We start from the raw sequence: 25998 nt of genomic DNA, 5'->3' as shown, positions 1-25998 counted from the left end.
GTCCAGAGTCTGGGAACCGCAGAGCCGCTCAGACCATCCGAACTCCATTACCCAACATCCCCAGCACCAGTCTTCCGGTTCACGTCACCCGCCAAGTCTACTTAAGGAAGTGCCACACAACGCCGAATCACTCAGTCATCGTTCTCACTGAACCGAACTCAGAGTCCAGACCAGATCGTCTCAGATCACTCAGCCTATGCTAACCAGATCAGCCAGATCTAAGAGACCTGACAGCTCTTAGAAGTCAGCCCTGTGCTGTGGGAGCCGCCGTGCTCAGCTGTTTCTTCACACCGCTGCGCACCCGGCTCCTAGATTAAACAGCGTGCTCACTCCACCCCTGCGTCAGTTCACTCCGCGCTTGGGTTAAGAAGCCACGCCACATCTCCAACTCTCGCTCAGCTCGAGTCAGCCATTACATTGGTCTTTAGCCTGGTGCTGCACAACCAGTAGGCTTTGGTCACTGGATCTCAGGGACCTGCTGGGGGTGTAGGGACTAAGATGATCACCAATGTATGATGGTGCTTGTCCATGTAAGGCCCTAAAGATCAGGGGTCTCATTTAAAAAGCTTGCTTGCGCACATAACGGGGTCCGAAAACTGCGTAAGAAACTTTCCACGCAATCTTTGGGATTTATAAAAGAAAATGTAGCGGAAAAATGTGCACAACTTTAAGCTGACTAAGGACCTGGCTTACGTACCTTTTGGACATGGAGAGCACCTGCAGTGCTTCTGCTGAGAAGGATACGATTATTAATTCCAGCAGCATTATCACTTGTACCGCTTCGTGCACACACAGAACAAGCCGGCTTATGTATATGCATGAGATCCACAAAGCACGTTGCATTGACCATTTATGGCAGAAAGTGGGCGTGTTGAGGGTGGGATAAGAGTCAGAAACAGCTGAAAACCTTTCTAGTTAGTCTCTGATTTATGAAGCGGAGATTGCATGCAGCTGTGCGTACTCCATGTTTTATAGGTCACAAACCTACTAGGCGTAAGTACACTTTGTTTGCTGAGCTTAAGTACAGTTTTAGTAAGGATTCTACACAATGTTTTATCCTGAAGTTGACTGGCAGCCAGTGAAGCTGCAGGAGGAGCGGGGTGATGTGGGTGTGTTTGGAGGACTTGGTCAGAAGCCGAGCACAGACATTCTGATCCACCTGTAGACGGTTCAGGGAGGTTCTGCTCAGACACGTGAAAAGAGAGTTACAGTAGTCTAAGCGTGAGGAGATGAAGGTGTGGATAACTGTCTCAAGTTCAGAGCGGGACAGAATGGGACTCAGCTTAGCAACGTTCCTGAGATGGAAGAAGGAAGAGCGAACAAGAGAACTGACATGAGAATCCAGGGTGAGAGCTCTCAATTGGGCCATTCCCATCTGTACCGGGTCGGCCCGGGCCGGGTAGCCCCAGTCGGCCCCAGCCTGGCCTGGTTGATTCCACACATCCTTGTCTTAAGCCCATGTGGGCTGATTCTACCCACCAATCAGAGGCTTGCTATAATAGAAGGTGTGAATTTGCTGTCAGCAGTGGGTGTGTTGGCCCTGGTCGGCCTGAAGCAGACCCCCTCGAGAAGAGGGCTGAGAATGAGCCTTGGTTGGCCCGAAAAAATACCAGGCCACCCAGATATGTAAACAACCTACGCTACCCGGCCCGACCCGGTACAGATGGGAATGGCCCAAATGAGGCCCAACTACGTGAGCTACTTCTTCTCATAGGTGAACTGATCTTGAACTAGTAGAAGCCTTCTACCTCGACCTGTACCCCCATGAGGGTGTAGGGGGAAAGGAGGCAGAGAGAGGAGGAAACAAGGAAGGAGAGAAGGAAGGGCGGAGGGACAAACCAGTGTGACTAAGCTATAATGTGGTTTTATGGCAGTTCTACAAAAAGCTGATAATGTTCAAGTATTCTATCAAAAGGTCTGTTTGTAATTAGTAAAATGAGATGATCCATATGTTTTCATTTTAAGTGCTGGAAGTTAAAAAGTGAAGAAAAGCTACAGGTTTGAACATGTTTTTGAAGACGGATCCATCATATTTCTCAACCCTGAACTCAATACACGATTTCTGCTTCAAAAAACATGAAAGCTGGAATCATTGTTATCTTTGTTCCTAATGCATCTTGGTGGGGCTTGTTATGGCTCCTACTTAAACATTTCCAGGTCACTTCTCTGAGCTAGGATAGAAATAAAAACTGTTCAACCATCCGACCACTTTATCCTCCGACAAACTAAATCATATTAATCACTGCACCTCTTTTCCAGTGGGAACCTTTTAGCTCAAAGCTCAATTCATCCAGGTGACGGCTTTAATGCTTTCATCTCTGTCTCCTGTATGGAACAGAAACACTTCCTGTCCACTCCTACATGAACATAATCTCTTAATCCCCGTTGACTAATTCTTACTACCCCCCCCCTCTCTCATTTACAGCGCTGTCATCTGAGGGCTTTGTCCCGTCCATCATCCCATCCTTCAAGCAGACGCAGTCTTCCACATTTTCATAACACAGGCTGAAAACATGGAGTAAAACTGTCCCAGAGGAGCGACTGACTGAAAAAACAGTGCCTAACAATAATGAAGTTAGTCCTTCAGTAGAGAGCCATTTTATTTCAAATGCTGCATTTTCCCTGCTCCGCTGTGTCGTCTGCTGCGTTTAGGTACACAAAGCACATCCATTAACAGCCTTCAGGTAACGAGGGCTGGAAACATGACTCACTCAACTGTTACATGAAATGAAAGCGTAAGCTGAAATCTGCACAGAGACGACTAAACACGGCGTCGGTCAGCAGGGTGGTTAAAACACCAGCTTGACCCATGTGATGCATCGTGCCTACACTATGGTAAATGGTAAATGGCCTGTATTTGATATAGCGCCTTCTAGAGTCCTGGAACCCCCCAAGGCGTTTTACAACACAATCAGTCATTCACCCATTCACACACACATTCATACATTGGTGGGGATGAGCTATGATGTAGCCACACCTGCCCTTGGGCGCACTGACAGAGGCGAGGCTGCCGAGCACTGGCGCCACCGGTCCCTCCGACCACCACCAGCAGGCAACGTGGGTTAAGTGTCTTGCCCAAGGACACAACGTCAGACTGAGAGGGGCTCGAACCTGCAACCTTCCGATTACGGGGCGAGCACTTAACTCCTGTGCCACCGTCGCCCAGGAGGACAAATCCTATCAGGAGGACAAAAGCAATCCGTTTCCCCAAATTACGACAATGTTTCAGTAATAATATGACAGCATTACAATCATATGCACATTTTTGTCTTCATGCTTTTATTTTGATAAAATAAAATTCATAACTTCCAGTAAAGAAAAATACAAACAAAACATAGTTGCGGATCACTCATCTAATCAATACATTGGCAGTGGCCTCTAGTAGGAATGAATGCCTTGTAAGTCATGCTTGGGGGAAAAAATATACCGGTGCACCATTTCCAGGAACTAGCAGCTACCCACATCACAGCTGAGCTTCAGACGGCAGGTTTTGAGTCTTATTTCCTGATATTTGTACATCTCATCTCGGATTGGATAACAGCAACACGATTCTACCACTGACCTGCAACACTGGTGCTTTATCTCCACCAATAACACAAGCCTGGAGGAGTTCTGCTGTGTGGTGGAGTTGCTAATGCTAACTGTTAGCTTCTACTAGCTAAGACGCTCTCTGCTGTTTCCTGGACGCTAAACCAACAACAACCTTCCCCGTCATGAGTCAAGATGGGTGAGTCCATGATGAGGTGAATGCGTATACAGGGTTTATGGGTTTTATGAATATATAAATTGATTGAGTTTTAGAGCCTAGAGATTTTAGTGTCTGCTGCTTCACAATGCTGTCTCAAATTGCCCTTCGGGGATTAATAAAGTTGTCTTGAATCTTGAATGTTAAGTGACAGTGTGACGTAAATCTGTGGGTCTATTTTCTATCAGAAGCTAATACAGGAGATAGGTGTAGGAGACTATTTTCATGTTCAGCCTGCAAGAGAAACTCAGAGTGACCCATTATAAGAAATAATCATTAAAAATAGGTTTTATTGTTACAAATGTTTAATTTCTATACATAGTTAAATTAATAGAGAATGAACTTTTGATATTTTTCTAACTTTGAACATGTAATTAGATTAGTTCCCATGAAAAGCAAAGGAAGAAGTAATAGAACGTTTAGACTTAACTAAACATGAAAGTTAAGAGATAAAATTAGACGAATAATTTGTTCCACTTTGAGCTTGAGAAGAGACGATTCTGCACATCTAGATTTTTCACTAATTGAGACATTTCCGAACCTTGAGGGTCTAGGAAAACAGGTGACAAAAAGTGACAGGGTTATGGATTTTTTTTACATTTAATTGGTAGCTACGTCAGGGGCCGACTGAATGAACATCCGCCATCATGGACAGAAAAGGAAACATTTCCATGGATGTCTCCTTTAGAATCTATCCCATAATTTGCAGTCATTTCTTTGCAAAGGCATCAACATTTTTGCACAACTCATCACTTCATCTCCCTCTATGCTCCTTTTCATTTTTTGCTGTTGATGACGAATGTTGGCAACAGGTAAGCTTTGTGGTAGTTATGGCAACTGAGGACCTAAAACAACCTTCCTTCTAATTTTTCAGCATCTGAGAGCTTTCAACCTGCAGGAGAGTGAAGCAGAAGTGTGGAGTGGATAAAAACTGTAGAGAATAGGGCATTGCTAAACACACGGTAGACACATTTGTCACTGCAGGAAGCAAATTACAGCACATGCAGAGCATTGGGAAGTTTCAGCCAAAGAGGAGAATCGTTTCTTTTAAGAGAATATGGACAGCTTATGGAAGCCAGATTATGGACAATTCCTGCAGATCCTGCCATGCATGTGCGTGAGAAAAGGTGTGCAGCTTACCTGGAAATCCACATGTAGTCAGAGCTCAGATTAGGAGCAATCCGGCTTCCTGTACTCCCTTTCTATTACAGCTCTTTCTGACGTGCAGCAAATGTGTAAGAATCAGATGGCGAAACAGCGGATGCATCACGCTGCATACCTGCATTTTTATTGCAACACTAATACGAACACAAACACCAATGCAAACAAGCTGTGACAAGCAGCAGCAGCAGCCCAGAGACAGAACGCATCCAGTTTTAAACTAACAGCAGTAATATGGATCACTGCTATTCACTTATTAGTAGTTAAACATGGACTCATCTCTAGATTTAAGATTTAGACTAATGCATTAACTTTTTGCAGGACTACATCGGCATTAACTACAGCTGTGATGTGTTCAGGTGCTTCTGTACGATGTGACACTCAGTCTGAATTATTTATGATCAAACAGAAACTGGAATGCAGATACGATCAACGATTATTTACTGGTTTGACGCGCCTCGTCTATTACACGTTCAGACAGCCAAATAATCGTAACTCAATTTACATTTCAAAAAGATAAACAATATATTCTGCAACTTCATTATATTTCCGCTTACTTTGATCTTCGTCAACTTAATTATACTCCGTTATGGAGCTGCCTTCCTGGGATGATACATTTAAATGTACACACGGTTCTGGTATTTGGGTTTCTGAATGATAGTGAAATTAATTTTTGAGCACATCATCTTTGATCTCAACTCTCATTCAGCAGCTCACATATGAGAACTGAAATGGGAAATCCAAACCAGTTCTTCTTGCTCACTGACCAGATACTAACATTAAATAATAGTGTTCATGTTTCCATCTGTAAATAAGTGAATAATTATCCACCAGGCCATAATAAATTGTTAATCTATTACAAAATTTCCAGTTTCAGAATCAAGATGAACAAGTCTGAGATATTTCAGCTGTGTGGTTCGGATGAATACGTTTAACGTTTAAAGGGAAACGTGTCCCCTCTAGGAAAGAGTCGTGTAACAGAATGAAATGACTGTTTTCCACCAAAAGTCATTTTCCCCCTCTCCTCCGACACAGGACTAGTCTGCATAAGATATGACATCAAGGTCTCGTGCATTTGCTTCTAACCTGCTTCTTTTCAGCTCAACAGAAGAATGAAGAATGGACTCTCTCCTTTTAATTAATCAAAGAACTCTATTTTAATAAGCTAATCACGCAAAGTGTTAGTCAATAAATAAGATTTGACCAATGTGTGAAATCAAAATAGTAATTACTTTATTATAACCCTATATAATATAAAGGTACTATGACTTTAATAGTTCCAATAGGACTGATCTCACGTAGCGTTAAGAGACGACACATTGCTTTCACGGATCCAATCAGAATCTGCCAGATCTGACGGAGGCGTGGTTTTGATGGTGTTTGGTAAATCTGTCATCTTTTCATTCGACCATAAACCAAAACATCCGAAGTATAAAACTATGCCAACGCCATCTTTAACGCCAGTTCAAAGCATTCTAGAGAAGTTGTCAGAGTGGCCAATCCGTGACTTTCCTCTTCAGCCAAAAGAACCAACGACAAAATGGATAAAATCTGTTGCTGTTCCAACTGCTGCAACAGTTCCTTTCAGAATAAAAGCTGAACCATCATGACCCAGGTTTGGGTCTCACTAGACGCCAACAAAATTGTCGTGACCCGGGAGTATCTCAAGACTGGTCTGGTCGGCTGCCGCAGTTGCTTCTACAGGCTCCGGCTCCATAAGGTCAAGCTGGACCTTTACACCTCCTGATCTAGACGGGGACTTCCGCTAAGGGTACGTAGACCGACAAATGGAGTTGAATGTGTTTATGAATCTCCTAACCAAAGCTTAACGCGAAGACATCACCTTCATTTCCCATCAAAACTAATCGCTTCTTCGGATTTGCTGGTTCTGAGCAACATTCCACATCACACCATTCTCCGTCTCATTCACCTTAGTGACACCATACATTTAGTGTTAAAGTTAGTCTAGTTTAATTTGTTTAGTAATAAATTTTTAAACTTTTAAACTTGACTCTCTCTCTTCTGTTGTCTCAGAGTGAATACGAAGCTGTTATCTAATCCCTGCATTAAAAAGTTCCAATCTTCTGGTTTAAATAACCTCACAGATCCGTAAGGTTGATTTCATATTTCTTATGGAATCCTACACCTTATGGCTTATTAAATAACATGTCATTTAAATCATTACAGTCGTATTGAGGCCCCTAAAGTAAGCTGCAAATAAAGAACCTTTAGATGATTTATTTGTTTACATAAAATAACGTGTTAGGACTGTACAGTCTCTGATGACACACACACACACACACACACACACACACACACACACACACACACACACACACACACACACACACACACACACACACACACACACACACACACACACACACACACACACACACACACACACACACACACTCCTCCTCATATACTGGGATGTTTTCCTTTGAGTGCCAGCAGAAGAGAAACCAGAAGTTGATCCAAACATCTGATAAGACATCTTTACGTCTCTTGTGGCGCTGCGCTGACTGTTATTAAAAACTACAGAGTAATATCTGAACTGTCGATCATCTCCTAGAATAAAGCCGGGGCCATCTTCTGTTGGTGCTGCAGGCTTGGAGGAATCATTGCAGGCTCCCTGAGATTCAGGCTCTGAAATAGCACCAAACTAGTTCCATACGAGATGCTTCAAAACACCAAAACGATGATACCGTTAGAGCTAATGATGACGACAGAGATTCATTTGAGACTGGGTTCACTGATCGGAGAAAATATAGAAAAAACTGAGAAATTTAGTAACTTACACACAAAAGCTATGGAAACGCTCCCCTCAGGCGTCACTGGAAATGTCACATTCATTAGCTGAAACCACTTAAAATGTTTCTGTAGCTTAAATCAAGTTCAGCATAAAGAGCTCTGGCTAAAGAAAATCTAATAAATGACAAGTCTTTTAAGTTTACAAAATAAGTTACATTTCCTCCTAGATAAAACACACACACACACACACACACACACACACACACACACACACACACACACACACACACACGTGTTTGTCATGGCAACTACTGTTTCTTTGTGGATAATTAATTTTTCTTAGTATTGAACAGTCAGACAGACTGAGAGCAGCAGCCAAAGATGATAAGACAAACTCAGACGGACACACGGCTCTAATGGGGGGAATGTTTAACGATTAGGCAGCCTGGCTGGTTTAAGAAACTTTTTTCTCTTTGCTAGTTTTATGTGACGGATGTTGGATGTTTGAGTCCATATTGGATCTTTATAAAGGCTAAAGGGTCTCCTAAGTAAAAACAATGAAGTTTCATCCTGTGAGGCTCATCATTTTATAAGACATTATTATTATTATATATTTTATTATATTTTAGATGTGTTGGATCTAAATCGCTGGGAATATTAAATAAAACTGTAAAGCTTTTAATTATTGGACGCAAACGATTTACTGTAAATACAATCTAAGTAAATATAACATTAATTAAGGTCCAGCAGGAGCATCACACGCCACCTGCATGTCCAGATTGGAAAAAGACGGGGTTATAGGTGATTTAATTAAAAAAATTAGGATAACGCTGAGTTAATACCACAGTGGAATTTCAACTCAGCTTCTGTAAAACCGAGTAAAAAAACTTTTTATTTTCCTGTGGCTCTTATCTTGAATCAGGTCAACAAAAATGTTAAATGCTCTAGAACAGGCTCTGTGTATGATATATATATATATATATATATATATATATATATATATATATATATATATATATATATATACACACACACACACACACACACACACACACACACACTTCAGGTCTCATTATTCAAACAAAAAGTTAAATAAACATCTTTTCACCATGAAAATGTTCTTGGTTCTTGGTTGAATGATTACTGTAAAGAAAACTTGCTGATTATTGTCTAAAAATGAGACATTTATTCATTTCAAGCATTTAAATGGGCAAAACAAGACAAGAGAACTACTTAGGGGTCTGAAATTAGCCACCACATCATGCGAGTGTAAACATCGCTGTTCTGTGACGTTCGTAATGAAAACACACATCATTCTGCTTGCTTCTAAACTCAGCCTTTAGGAGGCGGACAGCCCCTCTGCAGGCCATAAATTCACTCTTTAGATCTCTAACTCAAGTAGATTTTATTGCCACAGCAACTGGCTCGTCTCCCGTGGTAACACGTCGTCAAGTCCCTTGAAGAGTGATGGAAGTCTCTCACTAGTGTCACTGAAATCACGTTGGAGCTGATGTTAGACAGAAGGGAATAGTGAGATAGATGAGCTCAGCAGTAATTAGGACTTCTGATTTTAGGTCTAATTAGGCACTTTTGTCCCATAAATGAAAGTATAAACCAACAGTGACACCTCCTCTTTTACTCCTAGCAGGATGATTCCTCCCTTCAACTCCCCAACTTCACATTTTGTTATTTTGAACCAACTCCGAGTGGCTGTGAGCCTCTCTTGTGTCGAGTTTCCAAGCATGACTCATCATCCTCCGATGAATGAAACTAGAAACCACTGAAGGATATTTAAACAGGAACACCACAACAAAAGGAGAGAGAAGAGCTGAGGTGATGGCCAACCCTGCTCTACAGACGTTTAATCACGTTCAGGTTTAAGGGCATCATTTAGCTGTTTTCTTGTAAAGTGAAGATGAAGTCCCAAAAGTATCTAAGGCCTGTGTGAAGAGTTTGTAGAAGACCCAAAATTCTAAGAATTTTACAAAGAAAGAAGCAACCAAAACGTCGGATTGGGGACAAAGTTCTTTGAAAGCTCGTGACCATAGATGGGAACGTAGAACGGTAAATTTAGAGCTTCACCTTCCGGCTCAGCTCTCATCACCTCGACAGATCGGTACAACGGCTGTCGATCTCACGCTCCATCTTTCCTTCACTAATAACAAGACCCAACTCGGGACAGGACCTCATACCTGACCCGGAGGAGCTGACCCATTTTCCACTCAAGACCATGGTCTTTGCCAGCAATGCGGACCGAGCTCTGGCACCGGTCATACAGGGACCTAACAGCCCATATCAAGGGGTCTGGTACCCTGTACTCCCAGGGTACCCCAAAGAGCCCAACACCTTCTCCAAATTCAGAAAACGAATGCAGATTGGTTGTGTTCAGGGCACAGAGCTGGTCCAGTGAATCTACTGAGTCAGAATATCAAATCTCCATTTAAAATAAAATGCTTTTTCCACTAAAAGTGAACAATGGGTGCATGAGGGCATCAGAATCACCTGGGGCACCAAGTTCCTTCATTCCCAACCACTCCCATCACAACTACCAGCTCCAATCAGAGGGTAACTAACATTTTGGTTGTGTCTTCAGCCTTACAACCCGACCTGATGTTGTCAGAGAAGACGTTGCTGGTATGACTAATTGCACGTTGACCTCTCCATCAACTACAAGAAGAAAATCCTGAACCTGCGTTGTTAGCACGCATGCCTCAGGTGGCAGCAAAACGAGATCATAGGAGGAGCGATTCAAACCATCCTGCTTATTAATCAAACAGTGATTTTAATTAGAGCCTAATCTCAGTGGGTGGTCATTTGGAGAGGACACTGTCTCACTAATGCTGGTGATGTCCACACGAACTGTAATCCTGCTGCATGCTGGAGGTTTAATCAAGTAGGAGAACAGAGGGGAAGATGCTTGAAATGTGGGAAAGAAAAAACTGAGATGCCTGAAGCTTAACCCAGAAAGCAGTTCCTCAGAATTAACAGTTAATGCAGCAGCAGAAATATTAAATGTCTTTATTAATTTATCTTATGAAGCATGGTTCACTTTATTTCCTCTTAAAGAAAATTATCAATATTTATGAACCAAGTTACGCCAATGTGTGTTTTTCTTTTTATCATTCCACAAAGTCCATTTTTAAAGCTTCCTTCTGTAACTGCGGGAATCTTTCATTCAGTCGGCTTTAATGACAACACAAGAGCTCACAGAAGGATTTAAACATTTACATTTTTGATCTCCACTCGTGTTTTCCCCATATAAGTGATGGTTGGTTGTGTTAAACCAAAACAGGACGCTGGATTACACAGAATAAAACACTTAATCTGTATTATTTGAGGTAAGAACTTAATCTAATAACTGCTGAACCTTTCGCTGAATGAAGCAAATCGCGAGTTCACGAGAACCTTTGCAGCTAAATAATTTCCAGATAAACAAACTGACACCTGCAGGTTTGTACATGTGTATCTCAGAGCTATTGCAGGGGCCTTTGCATAATTCATGAACTACTAACGTTCTGCATCGCATTCTGCAACAATCTCTGTAAGAAATGTCTGGGATTACGTAAATCTGAGTTACAGCACAACAGCAGCACCAGTGATGGATCAGGTTATAAATAGGGCTACTTTTTGTCCAACCGCCCACGCAGGTGGCTGACTCCAGCATAAATTGCTGCAAGGCTGAGGGATCAGTGTGCTTTGTTAGATCAGTGTCAAAGAATGGTTTTTAATTTTTAGGAGAATAATAAATAAAGAGATGCAGATTAAGAGACACAGGAAGGAAAAACCTTATAGGGTTTGCAGAGGATATGGAAAAAAAAGGCTTCCCCACCTTCCTGTCCTCATTTCTGAAAATCTCCCATGAAATTTCCCGTTTTCATTGTCTCCATTTTTCCCATTTTTGTTCCTCTCCCCCTCCCCTTCCAACATTCTATCACCCACTCTGTTTTTTCTCCGGCATCCTTTGAATCCTGAGACTCTGCCTTCTGTACCCACATACATATACGCTCAGCACTCTCATTCTGTCCGTCTCCCTCTGTGGAAGCTACGTGTTACCATGGTAACCCCACAATGGGCCTTATGAAAGTAAATAAGTAGAGAGGGATGAGCGAAGGAGGAAAAACATTTTGAAGGAAATAAATGAGTGTCGATCTAATTCTGGTGGAGGGATGCATAAAAAATAAAACAGGTGTTCATTTGGAATAAATGATGCTTTAACTTGAGTTCTATTCCCTCGTGGCAGAACTTTATTTTAAAAAGCTTCCTGTTTCTGATTTTGAAAACAGTGCCAACAATGGCAAAAAGTACTAATAACAATAATAATAATGTGTTTTTGTGAGTGTTTAGTCCAGCTCAGTTCACATCAGGCTGCTGGAAGAGAGGTCCTATTGATGACGGAGTCCTATATTCAGACTTTTATCCTTACTGGGATATCTGAGGACGCTTGAGAATTTGAACCACTGGTTTTCATGGGTTTGTTGACCTGAAGAAGTTCCTCACGGTGTTCTGTTGTGGTGTAGGTTGGGAGTAAGGGCGTTTCACATCCCTTATATCTGAACCCTGGTAACCCTGACCACTGAAAGAGTTTTCATAAAGTTTTTGTCAGAATTTGATGATTCAGCTGGGAGCAGCGGCTCTGGGACCTTTTGCAAACCCACAGGTGAGGTGGTATAAAGGTAAAAACGCCTTCAGAGGGAGGTGTTTCAGACAATGGAGGAGACCTCTAGACAGGTCCAGGTCTTGCTGGAGAGATGACATCCAACAGCTGACATGGGAATGGATCGAGTCCCACTGGATAAGTTGTAGGACGGGAAGAGGGAATTCTGTGGATCTCTGCCTAAGCTACTGCAACCCGGTCTCAAATAAGCAGCAGATGAGTGGGTTCTACCTCTGTGATCCTGCGTCTGATTGGTTAGAAACAAACGCTCTCACCAGAACCAGAACCCACAGCAGTGAGCCTTCATGTGATTTTTCCTGCTGATGTTCTCAGAAGATTCAGGCTGAGTTTGACACACAGGTGTCTCTAAAGCAGCAAGGGCAGCTTTCCCAGTGTGTTTCTCAAAGTAAAAACAGCACAAGCGTTTGCTCTCTGATGACGCTCGGCAGCCTCGATCATTTGCTGTTCCTTCTGAGTGGGAATAGCTTAGGGGGTGAGTTTAAAAGAGTAATGAGAGTCTCAGCGCAGTCAGATTAGTGTACCCACACACCCCATTCACTGAACGAACAGGTAGCAGAGTGATGCACCAAAGACTTACGGCGATTAAAGGTTAAAGGGCATTAGCAGTTGAGATGCTGTAGATTTTTCTGATATTTCAGAGTGAAAAGAACTTTTCCACGGAGGAATAATCATCCCTCAGAAGACCTCCGACATGAGGAATGGGCCAGAGATGAGCGAACAGATTGAAAAAGGTAAATAACACAGATGTTGTTCCTGAAAGGCTTACAGCAGCATGTCAATAGGAACAAAAGCTGAAGATGTGTCAAGTTCACCCGTTTCTATAGCTGAGTATCTTATGTGTGCACACACTCCTGATTTAATGATGTGCTTTTCACAGATCAAAGGCACTGGACTCCTCTTGGATCTCTCTCACACACACACGCACGCGCACGCGCACGCACACACACACACACACACACACACACACACACACGTTAACTTTAATTTATTTGCGTCATAAACAGGAGCTTGAAAATCATGCTGAGATGTTCCTGTTTGTGGTTTTTTTTCTAAAACCACCTGTTTGAAGTTGCTGCTCCAGTAGAAATGAGCAGATCTGGTTTAAGTTCTTTTAAATTATGGGTTATTTATCCCACGAGTTTTATTATTAATGGTCTTATTTACTCCTGAATCGTGTGTTGTGTCCTAGATCATTGCTTGTGTTACCATAGAAACGAGACCCGTTGCTGTCATGTTGAAGTGGTGACCGTGGTAACCTGGTGACATATTTGTTAATCCCTCCTTCTCTCACCTGGGTGTAAGTCGGTAACTCTCTCTCAGTGATCAGGAACCAGAAGAGAGCTGGAGGAGTCAGCCTGCTAGTGCGTGCGTGTGTGCGTGTGCATGTGTGTGTGTGTGTGTGTGGACTCAGCTGACCTAATCATGAGACTTGTGTGTGAGCACCTCATTCATTACTGCTCGTGTTTCTTTGGTAGGAGCTTTAGAGGAGTGTTGTTAGAGGAAACCAAGAGAGCATCAGAACAGCCAAAAGGCTAAAGATTAAAACATGACCTTATCAAAACTCTGAAAAGCTGCTTTACAGAAGCTGCAGGTTTATCTGGAGAGATTCAACACAGAGGCATCATGGCTTCAAACATGTTTGTTTTCATGCTTAGACTGTGTTAGAGCCTGCTCATCAGCACCCCAGCAGAAAGGGTTGAACTCTGGGAACTGGTAATGGTTGTACTGCAACGTCCAGCAATGGTCAGTTTTTAGGTTCTGTTTGACCATTCAACATCTGGTCAAAAAGGAGACACGAGACTGCATGTGCCCCCTTTAAATCAGCCTGCCTCCATCCCACCAGCTGGAGCTCAGAGCCTGCAGCTCTGAACACAGATAACGAAATGTCAACAATAATATTCTCTCCTCAAGGTCCAATCTTTCATGATTCTTCATGCCTCCATATTAGGAACACTCGCAGCCTGGATTAGTTGCTAATTCAAGGAATAATTACCTAAATCAGATTTGAACTTCTACAACTTATAAGCTAGTTAATCACTAAATAAATGATTGTTTATTGCTACTTATAATAATTATAATATAACAAAATGCTTCATTAATCTGTGCTCAATGACTGAAGTCTGAAATGAATGTTATGTTACGATTACAGTGATTGAAATATGTTTCGGCATGTTTACGTGACAAGGTCATCACCATTTGCGCTCACACAAGGACAAAGTAAAGTTAAGTTAAACCCATGACACATAAATAGCCCTTTACCCAGATCAGAGCATCCGGTATCAAAGAAGGCTGTGCTTCTGAGATTCTTGGTAATATTCCTCAAACTTGTCAACCTCTGGTTGGCTACACAATCATAACATGAGAACATTAAAACCAAATTACTCTGGTGATTCCTCAGTTCTAAAGAAAGCTTCAGACCGGCCACCTGAAGAAAAATCCTCTTTAACCATCAAAGCTTTTGACACGTCGTCAAAACCTTTTTGCACCTGCGAAGCTGATACCGCAAACAGTTCCTGCAGAACAAGCTGATATTGTTTAGACTCCTTCAGAGTCCCAGACGCACGGTTCCATCCATCTGTCGTGACCCGAGACATCTCTGGACTGAAGAGTCGGTGCCACTGTATTCTATAGCCCTTCGGTGCCAGAGGTCAGCCGACCTCTCTGACCTTCGGATCCACCAAGAGGGTCTCCGAAAACGGGTGACGTAGACACACAGATAGCGTCTGATGTGCTTTTGATAATAATCAACTTCATAGCTTAAAGCAAACCAAATTCTTTTACATCCAGAATTCAGCTCTCCTAGATATGGAAGTTCTGATCTGCGTAAACACACCCAATATCAATCAGCAGGTGATTAACAGGCTTCTGCAGAGCCTGATTAGCTGCTGCACAGGTGATTCAACCACTCAATCTAGTGTGTTGGACCAGAGAAACCACTAAAACATGCTGGATACCGGCCCTCAAGGCACATAATTGAATAGCCCTGCTCTAGTGGAACATGACGCTGCGCTGCCAACATCTCCTTGGCCCAGATCCAGGTTCTTTCCTCGATGTTGACATTTAAGCTTTTTACCTCTCGGCTGTAGCTTCCCATGTGACAAGAGCAGAAATATGATTTCAATTTCCTGGGACCCGAGGCAAAAGGAATAATCTTTTTTTTTATCCTCAGGCTGAAGGACATTAACCACCACCTGCACCAAGGCCAAAGGCAGGTACCGGAGAAGAGAAGCCTCAGAAACACGTTTTAAAAAGACTCGTGTGGGTTTTAACTGAACGTATAAATAATCCTGCAGCACAAAAATATAAAATATTTAAAAGCCAAAAATGCATTCATCTAAACTAAAACTGTGTTGAACTTCCAGAGAAGAGAAAATATGCAGCAACACTTCATCTGAAAGACGATCATTTCCAGTAAAACTTAGTTTACTATTTTAGTTTCATAATAAAGTCTGGGTGATTGCTTTAGGAATCTGTAACATTAAACTGATGTTCAGGGTTTTGTGATACACCTTAATGTGCTACTTTACAGAGCAGAGGTCAGAGGTCAGGCCCCGTCTGGAGAAGCACTGCCCCTCTTACATGTGGCTGATAAACTGTTGTTACCTGTGAACTGGCAGTCGTCGTTGGAGCCTGCGGAGTCCTCCTGGTTTGGGCTGAGAGGAGGGCTGGCAGGAGGGCTGGTGCTGAAGCTGGCGTAGCCCAGAGATGAGCTCACCTCACTGGGCTCACAGCTGTGGTTAACTGGCCTCTGGACATCCAGAGATGAAGACAGAGAGGTGCGCTGCTTCGGCTTGAAAACAAATACAAGAGAAAAGATCAGTGAGAAGTCACAGCAATCGAACCTGTTTCCCAGAGGTCACACTTCCCCCGTAACATCCACAGAATCAAGCTATTGAGCACTAAAAGATGTTGTTTGTCAAATAAATCCAAAAGGAAGTTTTATGCAGAGCGTTGCTGCTACTGGTGCTGCAACAGTACGCACAGATCTATTTAAGGAAACAGTCCGATAAAATAGACAGATTTAACTTTCCAGCCACACAACAGGAAGCACGTTCTCAGTCCTGCTTTGTGAAATCTTCAATAGTTCAGATAAATAAAGCTAAATTGATAAACAGACCAAGTTATCTCATTAGAGGTGAGCTTTTTCAAAACCTGTGATCTAACAGAGCCTGATAAACATCATCCTTTATGTCGAAACTCTAAAAGGAGAACTCAGCAGAACTTGCATAACAACACGAATCAACACCACACTGGAGCACGTGGAGGGAGACTAGGGGTCTTCTCACACCTCTGTTCTCAGTTCGCTGCCCAAGGCTGGAGGCCTCCAGGGTCCAGGAATGGTTGCACCCTCTGTGCAGCGGTGCCTAGACCAGAGTGTGTATGCTGAGTGTGAGTGGGTGTATGGTGTGCATTATTGTGTGTTTAGGTGTGAGCATGAGGGTGGGAGTGCGTGACTGTGTCTGTCAGGTACGGTCTTGGACTCCTCCCCTCTTCTAGGACATCTTGTGACAGCAGCAGCTCAGGAGGTAGAGTGGTTCGTCTGGAAATCAGAAGGTTGCAGGTTCGATCCCGGCTCTGACCAGAGAATGCTGCTGTTGTGTCCTTGGGCAAGACACTTAACCCATCTTGCCTGCTGGTGGTGATCGGAGGGACCGGTGGTGCCTGTGTACGGCAGACCCGCCTCTGTCAATGTGCCCCAGGGCAGCTGTGGCTACAATGTAGCTCATTACCACCAGGGTGTGAATGTGTGCGAGAATGGGTGAACAACTGTGTTGTGAAGCACCTTGGGGGGTTGTAGAACCCTAAGAAGACGCTATACAAATACAGGCCGTTTACCATTTTTGTGGCAGTACAACATCCCTGGCCCATCCTCCCCTGCCATGTTTCCTGCTAGTGGGTGGTGCCTCCGGGGCTGGGTGTTGTGGCATCTGCCGGTTCAGTCCTGGTGGCTGCCTGGTGGGGCCTGGGCCCATGGGCGCCGTTGGGTCTTCATCAGGGTCTGGGTGCCCTTAGGTCTCGAGCCACAGAGGCCTGAGCTCGGCCTGCCCTGGAGTGAGTGGCTGTGAGTGGGGCATGGGGCTTGCCATTATGGCTATTAGGGCTTAGATCTCCAATATCCTCCATCTTCGTGGGTCTTGGGTGGCAGGTTTGTGGACCCTCACACTCACTACTGGACTCCTCTGTAGAAAAACCTTACATACACAACCGCGTACGCACACAGGTGCTCACATGGTGCTCTCACAAGTATGGACTTGGGCGTTTTTGAACATTAATTTCAGAAACAGCTCGTGCATCTGAAACCTCGCTGGCTTCTGGATCTGTGTAACAGATCAGAAATGTCAAAAAAAAAAAAAAAAAAAGAAGGAAATGCTCAGACAGAAGCACACAGGGACAACCGTCACAGGGCCTTCTGTGTGACTCAAACACAGAAGCTGAGAGAGAAAAAGGGATGTAGAGAGATAAAAGCAATGGAAAACACAAGGAAGACGAGGACAGGAGGGTCTTTCCTGAGAGTGAATTGGGCATTGAAACAGTCGTAGTATTTAAACTAACCGGCCACTTTATTGGGTACACCTGTCCAACTGCTCGTTAACACAAATAGCTTATCAGCCAATCACATGGTGGCAATTCGACGCATTTAGGCCAGTTGACATGGTCGAGATGATCTGCTGCGGTTCAAACCGAGCTTCAGAACGGGGAAGAAAGGTCATTTAAGTGACGTTGAACGTGGTATGGTTGTTGGTGCCAAACAAGCTGGTCTCTTATGAGCAGAACAGACTTGGGGACCCGTGAAGTCACCAGACACAGTAAGACACTTTAACAGATATATTTATATGAGTCGGGGCTTGGTTGTATTACCCAGACTGTGGGAAGCAGGCAGAGGCTCGGTCGGGATGAGGTGAGGGTCAGAGCTGGGGAGATCTGTAGCGCAGACAGGCAAACCAGAGGCAGACTCCATGAAGCAGATCTGAGGTCAAGAGTCCAGGTAGAAAGAAGCAGAGAAATAATCCAGGCAGGAAGCAGGCACGTGGGCAGGTCGAGGTTCGGAAACAAGGTCAGGATCTATGTTTCAGGCAGAGGTTAGGAGGGCTGGAGAATTACTGGCAAGGAATAGGTGGCTGGCTGGTGAACAGCTGCTCTTGATGAACATAACATCTATGATAGCTTCCAGTCAGGTTTTCATAGAGTTCATTCTACTGAAACAGCTCTTCTTAGGGTCTCTAATGACCTTCTGACTCACAGTGATGCAAGGGACTGTTCTGTTCTGGTCCTGCTGGACCTGACTGCAGCCTTTGACACTGTTGACCATCACCTGCTACTGGAGAGGCGGAGAAACTGGGTAGGCCTATCAGGAACTGCTCTGGAGTGGTTCTCCTCTTATCTCTCTGAGCGCTCCTTTTCTGTGGCCGTCTCCAAGTTTAGGTCCTCCACCACCTCTCTTACCCATGGAGTCCCACAAGGGTCTGTGCTGGGGCCTCTGGTCTTCCTCCTCAATCTGCTCCCTCTTCAGCACATCCTGAGCTCCTTCAAAGGAATCTCCTACCATCTTTATGCAGATGACATCCAACTGTACATCTCCTTTAAGCCCCACGAGATGTCTAAGCTGCAGCTGTTACACACCTGCTTAGACTCTATCAAAACCTGGATGGCTGGGAGCTTTCTTCAGCTGAATGAAGATAAGACTGAGATCCTCATCTGTGCCCCAGACAAGCTGGTTCCCAAAGTCAGAGACTCTCTTGGTCAGCTTGCTTCTCACACCAAACCTTCTGTCAGGAATATTGGTGTGACCTTTGACCCAGCTCTCACCCTGGATTCTCATGTCAGTTCTCTTGTTCGCTCTTCCTTCTTCCATCTCAGGAACATTGCTAAGCTGAGTCCCATTCTGTCCCGCTCTTAACTTGAGACAGTTCCCCACACCTTCATCTCCTCACACTTAGACTACTGTAACTCTCTTTTCACGTGTCTGAGCAGAACCTCCCTAAACCGTCTACAGGTGGTTCAGAACGTCTGTGCTCGGCTTCTGACCAAGTCCTCCAAACACACCCACATCACCCCGCTTCTCCTCTAGCTTCATTGGCTGCCAGTCAACTTCAGGGTTCATTTCAAGATCCTGGTTCTGGTCTTTAGGGCCTTACATGGACAAGCACCATCTTACATTGGTGTTCTTCTTAGTCCCTACAACCCCAGCAGGTCCCTGAGGTCCTGTGATCAAAGCCTACTGGTTGTGCAGCACCAGGCTAAAGACCAAAGGTGACAGATCATTTGCTGCTGTGGCCCCCAGACTCTGGAACTCTCTCCCCCTGAGCCTGAGATCAGTGGACTCAGTGAACTCCTTTAAAAAGCAGCTGAAGACTCACTTGTTCAAGCTGGCTTTTGTATGACCTTCTTCACCACTCTCTCTTTATTCTGCTCTCCCCACCTATTCCACCTTCCTCAGGATCCATTGATTTCCCTCTTTCCTGTTCACTCTCTCTCTTTCTTAACATTTTGTAATCACAATTGTCTATTTTTTGCTTATTTTAAATATATTTTTAAGCATTTTCTAAATTATTTTTGATATTTTTACATTTTTTGTTTTTGTGAAGCGCCTCGTGATTTTTATATTGAGAGGCGCTATAGAAAAAATATTTTCTTTTTCTTCTATATAGGGAGTGGTGCAGGTGAGTCTGATGAGGTGATTGCGTGGAGCAGGTGGAGAGTTAAGGTGATGGCGGCTTGGCTGAGGGAGTGGAATTGGAGGCTGGCAGGGGGATTATGACATGATCTGAGTATTTCAGAAGCTGCTGATCTGATGGGATTGCCATCTCTAGGGTTTACAGAGAATGGTCTGAAAAAGGGAAAATGTACAGTGAGCGGCAGTTCTGTGGGTGAAAATGTCTTGATGATGGCTTAAATAACCACTCGTTACAACCGAGGTGTGCAGAAGAGCATCTCTGAATGCACAACACATCAAACCTTGAGGCAGATGGGCTGCAGCAGCAGAAGACCACACCGGGTGCCACTCCTGTCAGGAAACTGAGGCTATAATCACACAGGCTCACCAAAATTGGACAATAGAAGATTGAAAAAATGTTGCCTGGTCTGATGAGTCGATTTCTGCTGCGACATTCAGATGGTAGAGTCAGAATTTGGTGTCAACAACATGAAGCATGGATCCATCCTGCCTTGTATCAATGGTTCAGGCTGGTGGTGGTGGTGTAATGGTGCGGGGGACATTTTCTTGGCATAATTTGAGCCCTTTAGTACTGATCGATCATCGTTGCATCGCCACAGCCTACCTGAGTATTGTTGCTGACCATGTCATCCCTTTATGACCACAGTATACCTATCTTCTGATGGCTACTTCCAGCAGGATAATGCACCATGTCACAAAGCTCTAGTCATCTCAGACTGGTTTCTTGAACATGACAATGAGTTCTCTGTACTCAAATGGCCTCCACAGTCACCAGATCTTTATCCAACAGAGCATCATGGATGTGCAGCCGACAAATCTACAGCCATCATGTCAATATGGACCAAACTCTCTGAGGGATGTTTCCAGTACCTTGTTGAATCTACGTCACGAAGGATTAAGGTAGTTCTGAAGGCAAAAGGGGGTCCAACCCAGTACTAGCAAGGTGTGCCCAATAAAGTGGCCAGTGAGTGTATGTAAAAACAAGGACAAGAGGAAAAATGATGAAAAATGAAGAAACGATGAAACATTTTTTTCTGTTTAATTGGTGTCTCGTCGTGAAAAAGACGCATATTTACTTCCTCTGATAAAAAATTGTCTCATCTTTTCTGCTGCTGCTTCCCACAATCCCTGCTGTGTGCAAAGCAAGGTTCCATCCAACACTAGGAGAAAATAATAAAATCACTTCCAACATTCTCATTTACTTTATATTTCCGCTGAAATCTCCACTCTTTATGTTCATCTTGATTCCGTTACAGCTGCTGATTTGCTCTGGGAACTGATTTCTGCTTTCAGAGGCTATTTTACAGCTAAGAGTGGCATCAATTTCTCATTTGGAGTCTCAGCATGAATCAAATTAAACCTTTTATTATGCTCTGTGTGCAGGAACAAAGCACAGGCAAAACACTGCAGCAGAGGCCGTGCACGTCTAAAGGTCTGCTGCATCAACGGGACGAGATCACAACAGTGCAGAGAGGCACGAGGGAATAAAGACAAAGATACACGAGTCCTGCAGGGAATCGCTCTGAATGGGCAGAGAGAAGGTTACACCGGCCGGCTGTCAAAAACAAACATGTTTCTCATTTATCTTCTACACAGGACAAACAAATAAGCATCTATTTCTAATAAAAAACAAAGAACATCAGGGATAAAAAACCTTTGATATTAGTGTAAATATTCTGGTATTGATCCGCCTAGTCGCGCGTCTACAGATAACGGACCCTGAGGTATTTACTTTGCTGCAGGATGAAAAACAAAAGACACAATGGAACCGTTTTAAACCTTGAGTGACCGAAGGTGTTGATGTGCTGCTTAAAAGTGATACTCCTTTAATTACTCCTACATCTTTTTGTTACAGCACTTATCTGTCTCGTCTGTGTAGGCCTCCATGTCTTTACTCTGGATTTGTGCTTATTAAGCCTGATGCAAGCAAACACACACACACACACACACACACACACACACACTGACACACAGGTGCTGAAGCCATGGCTTAGGCATGGCATTAACAATGCAAACGGGCAGTGAGCTAATGAACATGTCATGGCCAATTGGAAGGGGATTAATGAGCTTAGACACACACGCACACACGCACACACGCACGCACACACGCACACACACACACACACACACACACACACACACACACACACACACACACACACACACACACACACACACACACACACACACACACACACACACACACACACACACACACACACACACACACACACACACACACACACACACACACAGCAGGTCCTCCATGCCTGACTGAACTTTATCAGGAACCATTTTCCTCAGTTGCAGCAGCATCCCTGAGGGAAAACATGCTGTTAAATGTGTTTGGATGCTAATAAGTGACACATCCATGAAAAAATAAATAAAAAAGAGTCCTTTACACCTTTCTCTAGGTGTGATGTGACTGAAAACCTAAAATAAATAAATAAATACGACAAAGCAACTGTGAGCTAATGCACAGTAATAATTATATAATGATGGTGATTACTGAGCTACATGTTAGGAAGCTGTTTCATTGCCGAGGAATTGAATCCCAGCAGAAATAATATTCATCACGTTTCTTTTCCCTGAAATATTGGTGTTTCATTTGATGTCATCAGTGAAAACTCAAGCAGGAGTCTGAAAGGTAATTATTTTAATGGTTATGGATTAAACTGATACTTTCAGATGACGGAGCTGCCGCTCTGATTGCATTAATGGAGCTGAACATGGAGCGTTGCTCACATCTGATGTTGACGGAGATGTTTTTCTATTCTCGTCTCTGGTTTTTATTAATTCCTGCTCCCAGACGATAAAACGATGCAAACATTATTAAAAGAGTTAAAACGGAAAAATAATCACTCACATTTTCCTATATTTAATGAGCTTCATTTGTAAAATTTGCCTCATTTTTCCTCCGTTTTGCCTCATACGTAAACATTTTTATTTATTTTCATGCTGTTGAGCTTCCAGATGTTTAAACTTTAACAGTCAGAGCAGCGGTCCTCCAAACAGCATGCAAACCCTCCCTGCAGACAGCCTCTCTGCACAGTCAGTCAAGAGTAATGGCTCGATGCTCTCTTACAGCTGATTCTGAACAGATGCAGATGTGAGAAAGCTGGTGTTGGTCTGCAGGTCACAGTAAAACCCATGCCTGTTGAAATTAAAGACAGAAGGACTTTTTCATGATTCCCTAATTAATCCCTAACTCAAAACTCGGTTCTGACAATAGATAAAAACTTGCAGGCAAGAAAATCCTTCTTGTATAGCATGACCACTTGAGAGCTGCGGTGTCCAATCCTGGTCCTCCAGGGCCACCGTCCTGCAGCTTTCTCCAGTTTAACACACCAGATTTAGTTAGTGGGTTATTAACAGGATTCTGCAGAGCTGAACAGGTACATCTACCTTTAAATCAGGCATGTTAGCAGGAAAAGAGCTAAAACGTGGAACTGTCGTTTAGAGTGAAACTGGTCAGGCTTAGAAAGCTCAAGAAGACTAAACTCTGACTCTTCTCTGCGGTCATTAAAAAGTGAAGCCGAATCATTCCTCCTGCACCGGGATGCAGGTCAGATTCTCCTAATCTACTATAGAACATAAAAACTGCATGAGAACCTTTTAGAAAGCACATCGCTGGGAACGGTAACGGCTACCAAATCTCTGGGCTACAACGTAATGATGAGCATGATTTATTAAATCAGCTAAATGCTACATGAAAATCCTTTAAAACAAGTGGGAAATGCCAGGAAATCGCCACAAGTTGAACCCCACAGCAGAAGTTTCAGCTTTAACTTGAATCAAGTTAGGACGGTGAAACCAGGTCTGTCCCCGGGGGCAAAAATCTGATCATCGAAACAAAAACACACAGAGACATTCACAAAGTTCCTAATTATTCAACAAAAACGTAAAACCACCAGTTCAGTTGAAGGGACTAAACCCGATCATTCTGTTTAGTGGCCAGTCCCTTTTAATGGTGTGCAGGTGTTTTCTGTCAGACACCTGTAGTGTTAGGGTCCATGAATCTACTCTACAAAAATACAAATATCTGTTATCTTCCTGCCTTGGGATCAGACTCCAGCTGGCCGCATTATCTGCACTCTGCTCCAATTTGAACCCCACTGCAGTCAAGCATCAGGAAACTTATCTGCTCAATCACACACTCGCTGTGTGTTCCTACGTGCAAACCGCTTCACACCCATAAAAAATTCAAGCACACTTTTCTACAGCTAGTGCACACACACCTCCTGCACACATTTCTCATTTTGATTTCTAGAATTACTGTAATGTTTATGTTTATTTACTTGGCAGACGCTTTTATCCAAAGCGACTTACAATTTATAACCTATAGGGCATGTTGTGATCTGTGGGGGAAACTGGAGTACCCGGAGGAAACCCACGCATGCATGGGGAGAACACGCAACTCCACGCAGAAAGGCCTCAGCAGAGTTTCGAACCTGCAACCTTCCTGCTGCGAGGCAACCATGCTAACCACTGCGCCACTATGCAGCCCATGATACTGGTCAATGTACATTTAAATATTAAGTGACCCTTTCAATTCATAAATATGTAAATGTCCTGCATAAAGTCACTAAATGTGGTTAAAAGCAAACAATTTGTTAAAAAAATATTAAATGTAATTGTTTTTGTTAAATATTGTGTTGAAGAAAAGGGCTGTAGCCATTTTGAACTGTTTGTGTAAAAGCCATGAATCTGTCTGCTTGGTGGCCTAGTGGTAAAGTGTCCGCCCTGCGACTGGGAGATCGGTGTTCAAATCCTGGTCAGGTCAAACCAAAGGCTGCAAAAACTGGACCTAATGCCTTCCTGCTTGACACTCAGTATTAAGGGGTGGGATTGTGGGGTTAAACCACCAAATGGTTCCCGAGCGTGGCCGTGTCTGCAGCTCACCGCTCCCCAAAGGAATGGATCAAATGTGAAGAAAAAATGTCACACACACCGGTGTGTGACAACTAATGGGACTTTAACTTTAAAAAAAAGACAGATAAGCTAACAGATAAGCTGCATAAAGCTATAACCAATGTGCAGCTCTTGTGTTCAAGTCCCCGGCTTGTCCAAAACGCTGCAGCTAGAGTTCTGATGAGAATTAAAAAGAGAGATCATATCTCTCCTGTCTTAGCTTCCCTACACTGGCTGCCTGTTAAATTCAGAATAGATTTTAGGATCCTCCTCCTCACATATAAAGCTCTTAACTCATTCACTGCCATTGACGACTAAAGTCATCATTTTAAATCCGACCGTTCACTGCCAGTGATGACTATAATCATCATTTGCATTTTTTTACTGTTTGGGCATCAGAACGAGACCCACACCATGAGAACAAACATCTCAGCTCTAAAGCCGTTCTTCATCCGCATACAGCACATGTCACGTGATCAGGACGCAGAAAATCCATGTGTTAGAAGATCATTTTGGGCCGCTGCTGTAAAAAAAAGTGAGGCGCGAACCGGAAAAGCTTCTGCTGATTACAATTGAACAACAGATTACGAAAGAACGGATAAAGCTCGAAACGTACGGATTCTTCCTGATGGCAGAGGTGAGTCTCCGCTTTGTTTTGGCGTCGACATCATCCTAGCGCGCAACGTTTTGTGACTCTTAAAAAAACAGTAAAAACAGTGAGAAACGCTGGCAACGAATGGCATTACCAATCAGGAAACGGCTGGCAGCAAATGAGTTAATGAGCAAGCTCCATCATACATCAGTGACCTGATTGTTCCATATGTTCCTACCCGAGCACTTCGCTCTCAGACTGCAGGTTTACTGGTGGTTCCCAGAATATCTAAAAATAGGATGGGAGGCAGATCTTTTAGTTATCAGGCTCCTCTCCTGTGGAACCAACTCCCAGCTTTAGTCCGTGAGGCAGACACCTTGTCTACTTTTAAGACTAGGCTTAAACATTTTTATTTGATAGGGCCTATGATTAATATCGGATGTTAGCCTAAATCTAGACAAGTGGGGGAGTACAGGGAGGTGGAG

The 25998-nt window shown here is 43.5% G+C and overlaps 1 protein-coding gene across 3 annotated transcripts in view; it reads right to left on the bottom strand.

Moving 5' to 3' along the window:
• Positions 1-25998, bottom strand: part of anks1b (ankyrin repeat and sterile alpha motif domain containing 1B) — a 305040-nt gene that overhangs the window by 85933 nt on the left and 193109 nt on the right. For all 3 annotated transcript variants that reach the window (XM_054739750.2, XM_070548583.1, XM_070548587.1), the window contains exon 13: positions 15939-16125. In XM_054739750.2, coding sequence (XP_054595725.2) covers positions 15939-16125 — 187 coding nt within the window. The remainder of the gene's footprint in view (positions 1-15938; positions 16126-25998) is intronic.

This window comes from Nothobranchius furzeri, chromosome 1 (assembly GCF_043380555.1).
Source record: "Nothobranchius furzeri strain GRZ-AD chromosome 1, NfurGRZ-RIMD1, whole genome shotgun sequence".
Lineage (NCBI taxonomy): Eukaryota > Metazoa > Chordata > Actinopteri > Cyprinodontiformes > Nothobranchiidae > Nothobranchius > Nothobranchius furzeri.
The sequence above is the reverse complement of the archived record's forward strand: the minus strand, read 5'-3'. Positions and strand labels throughout refer to the sequence as shown.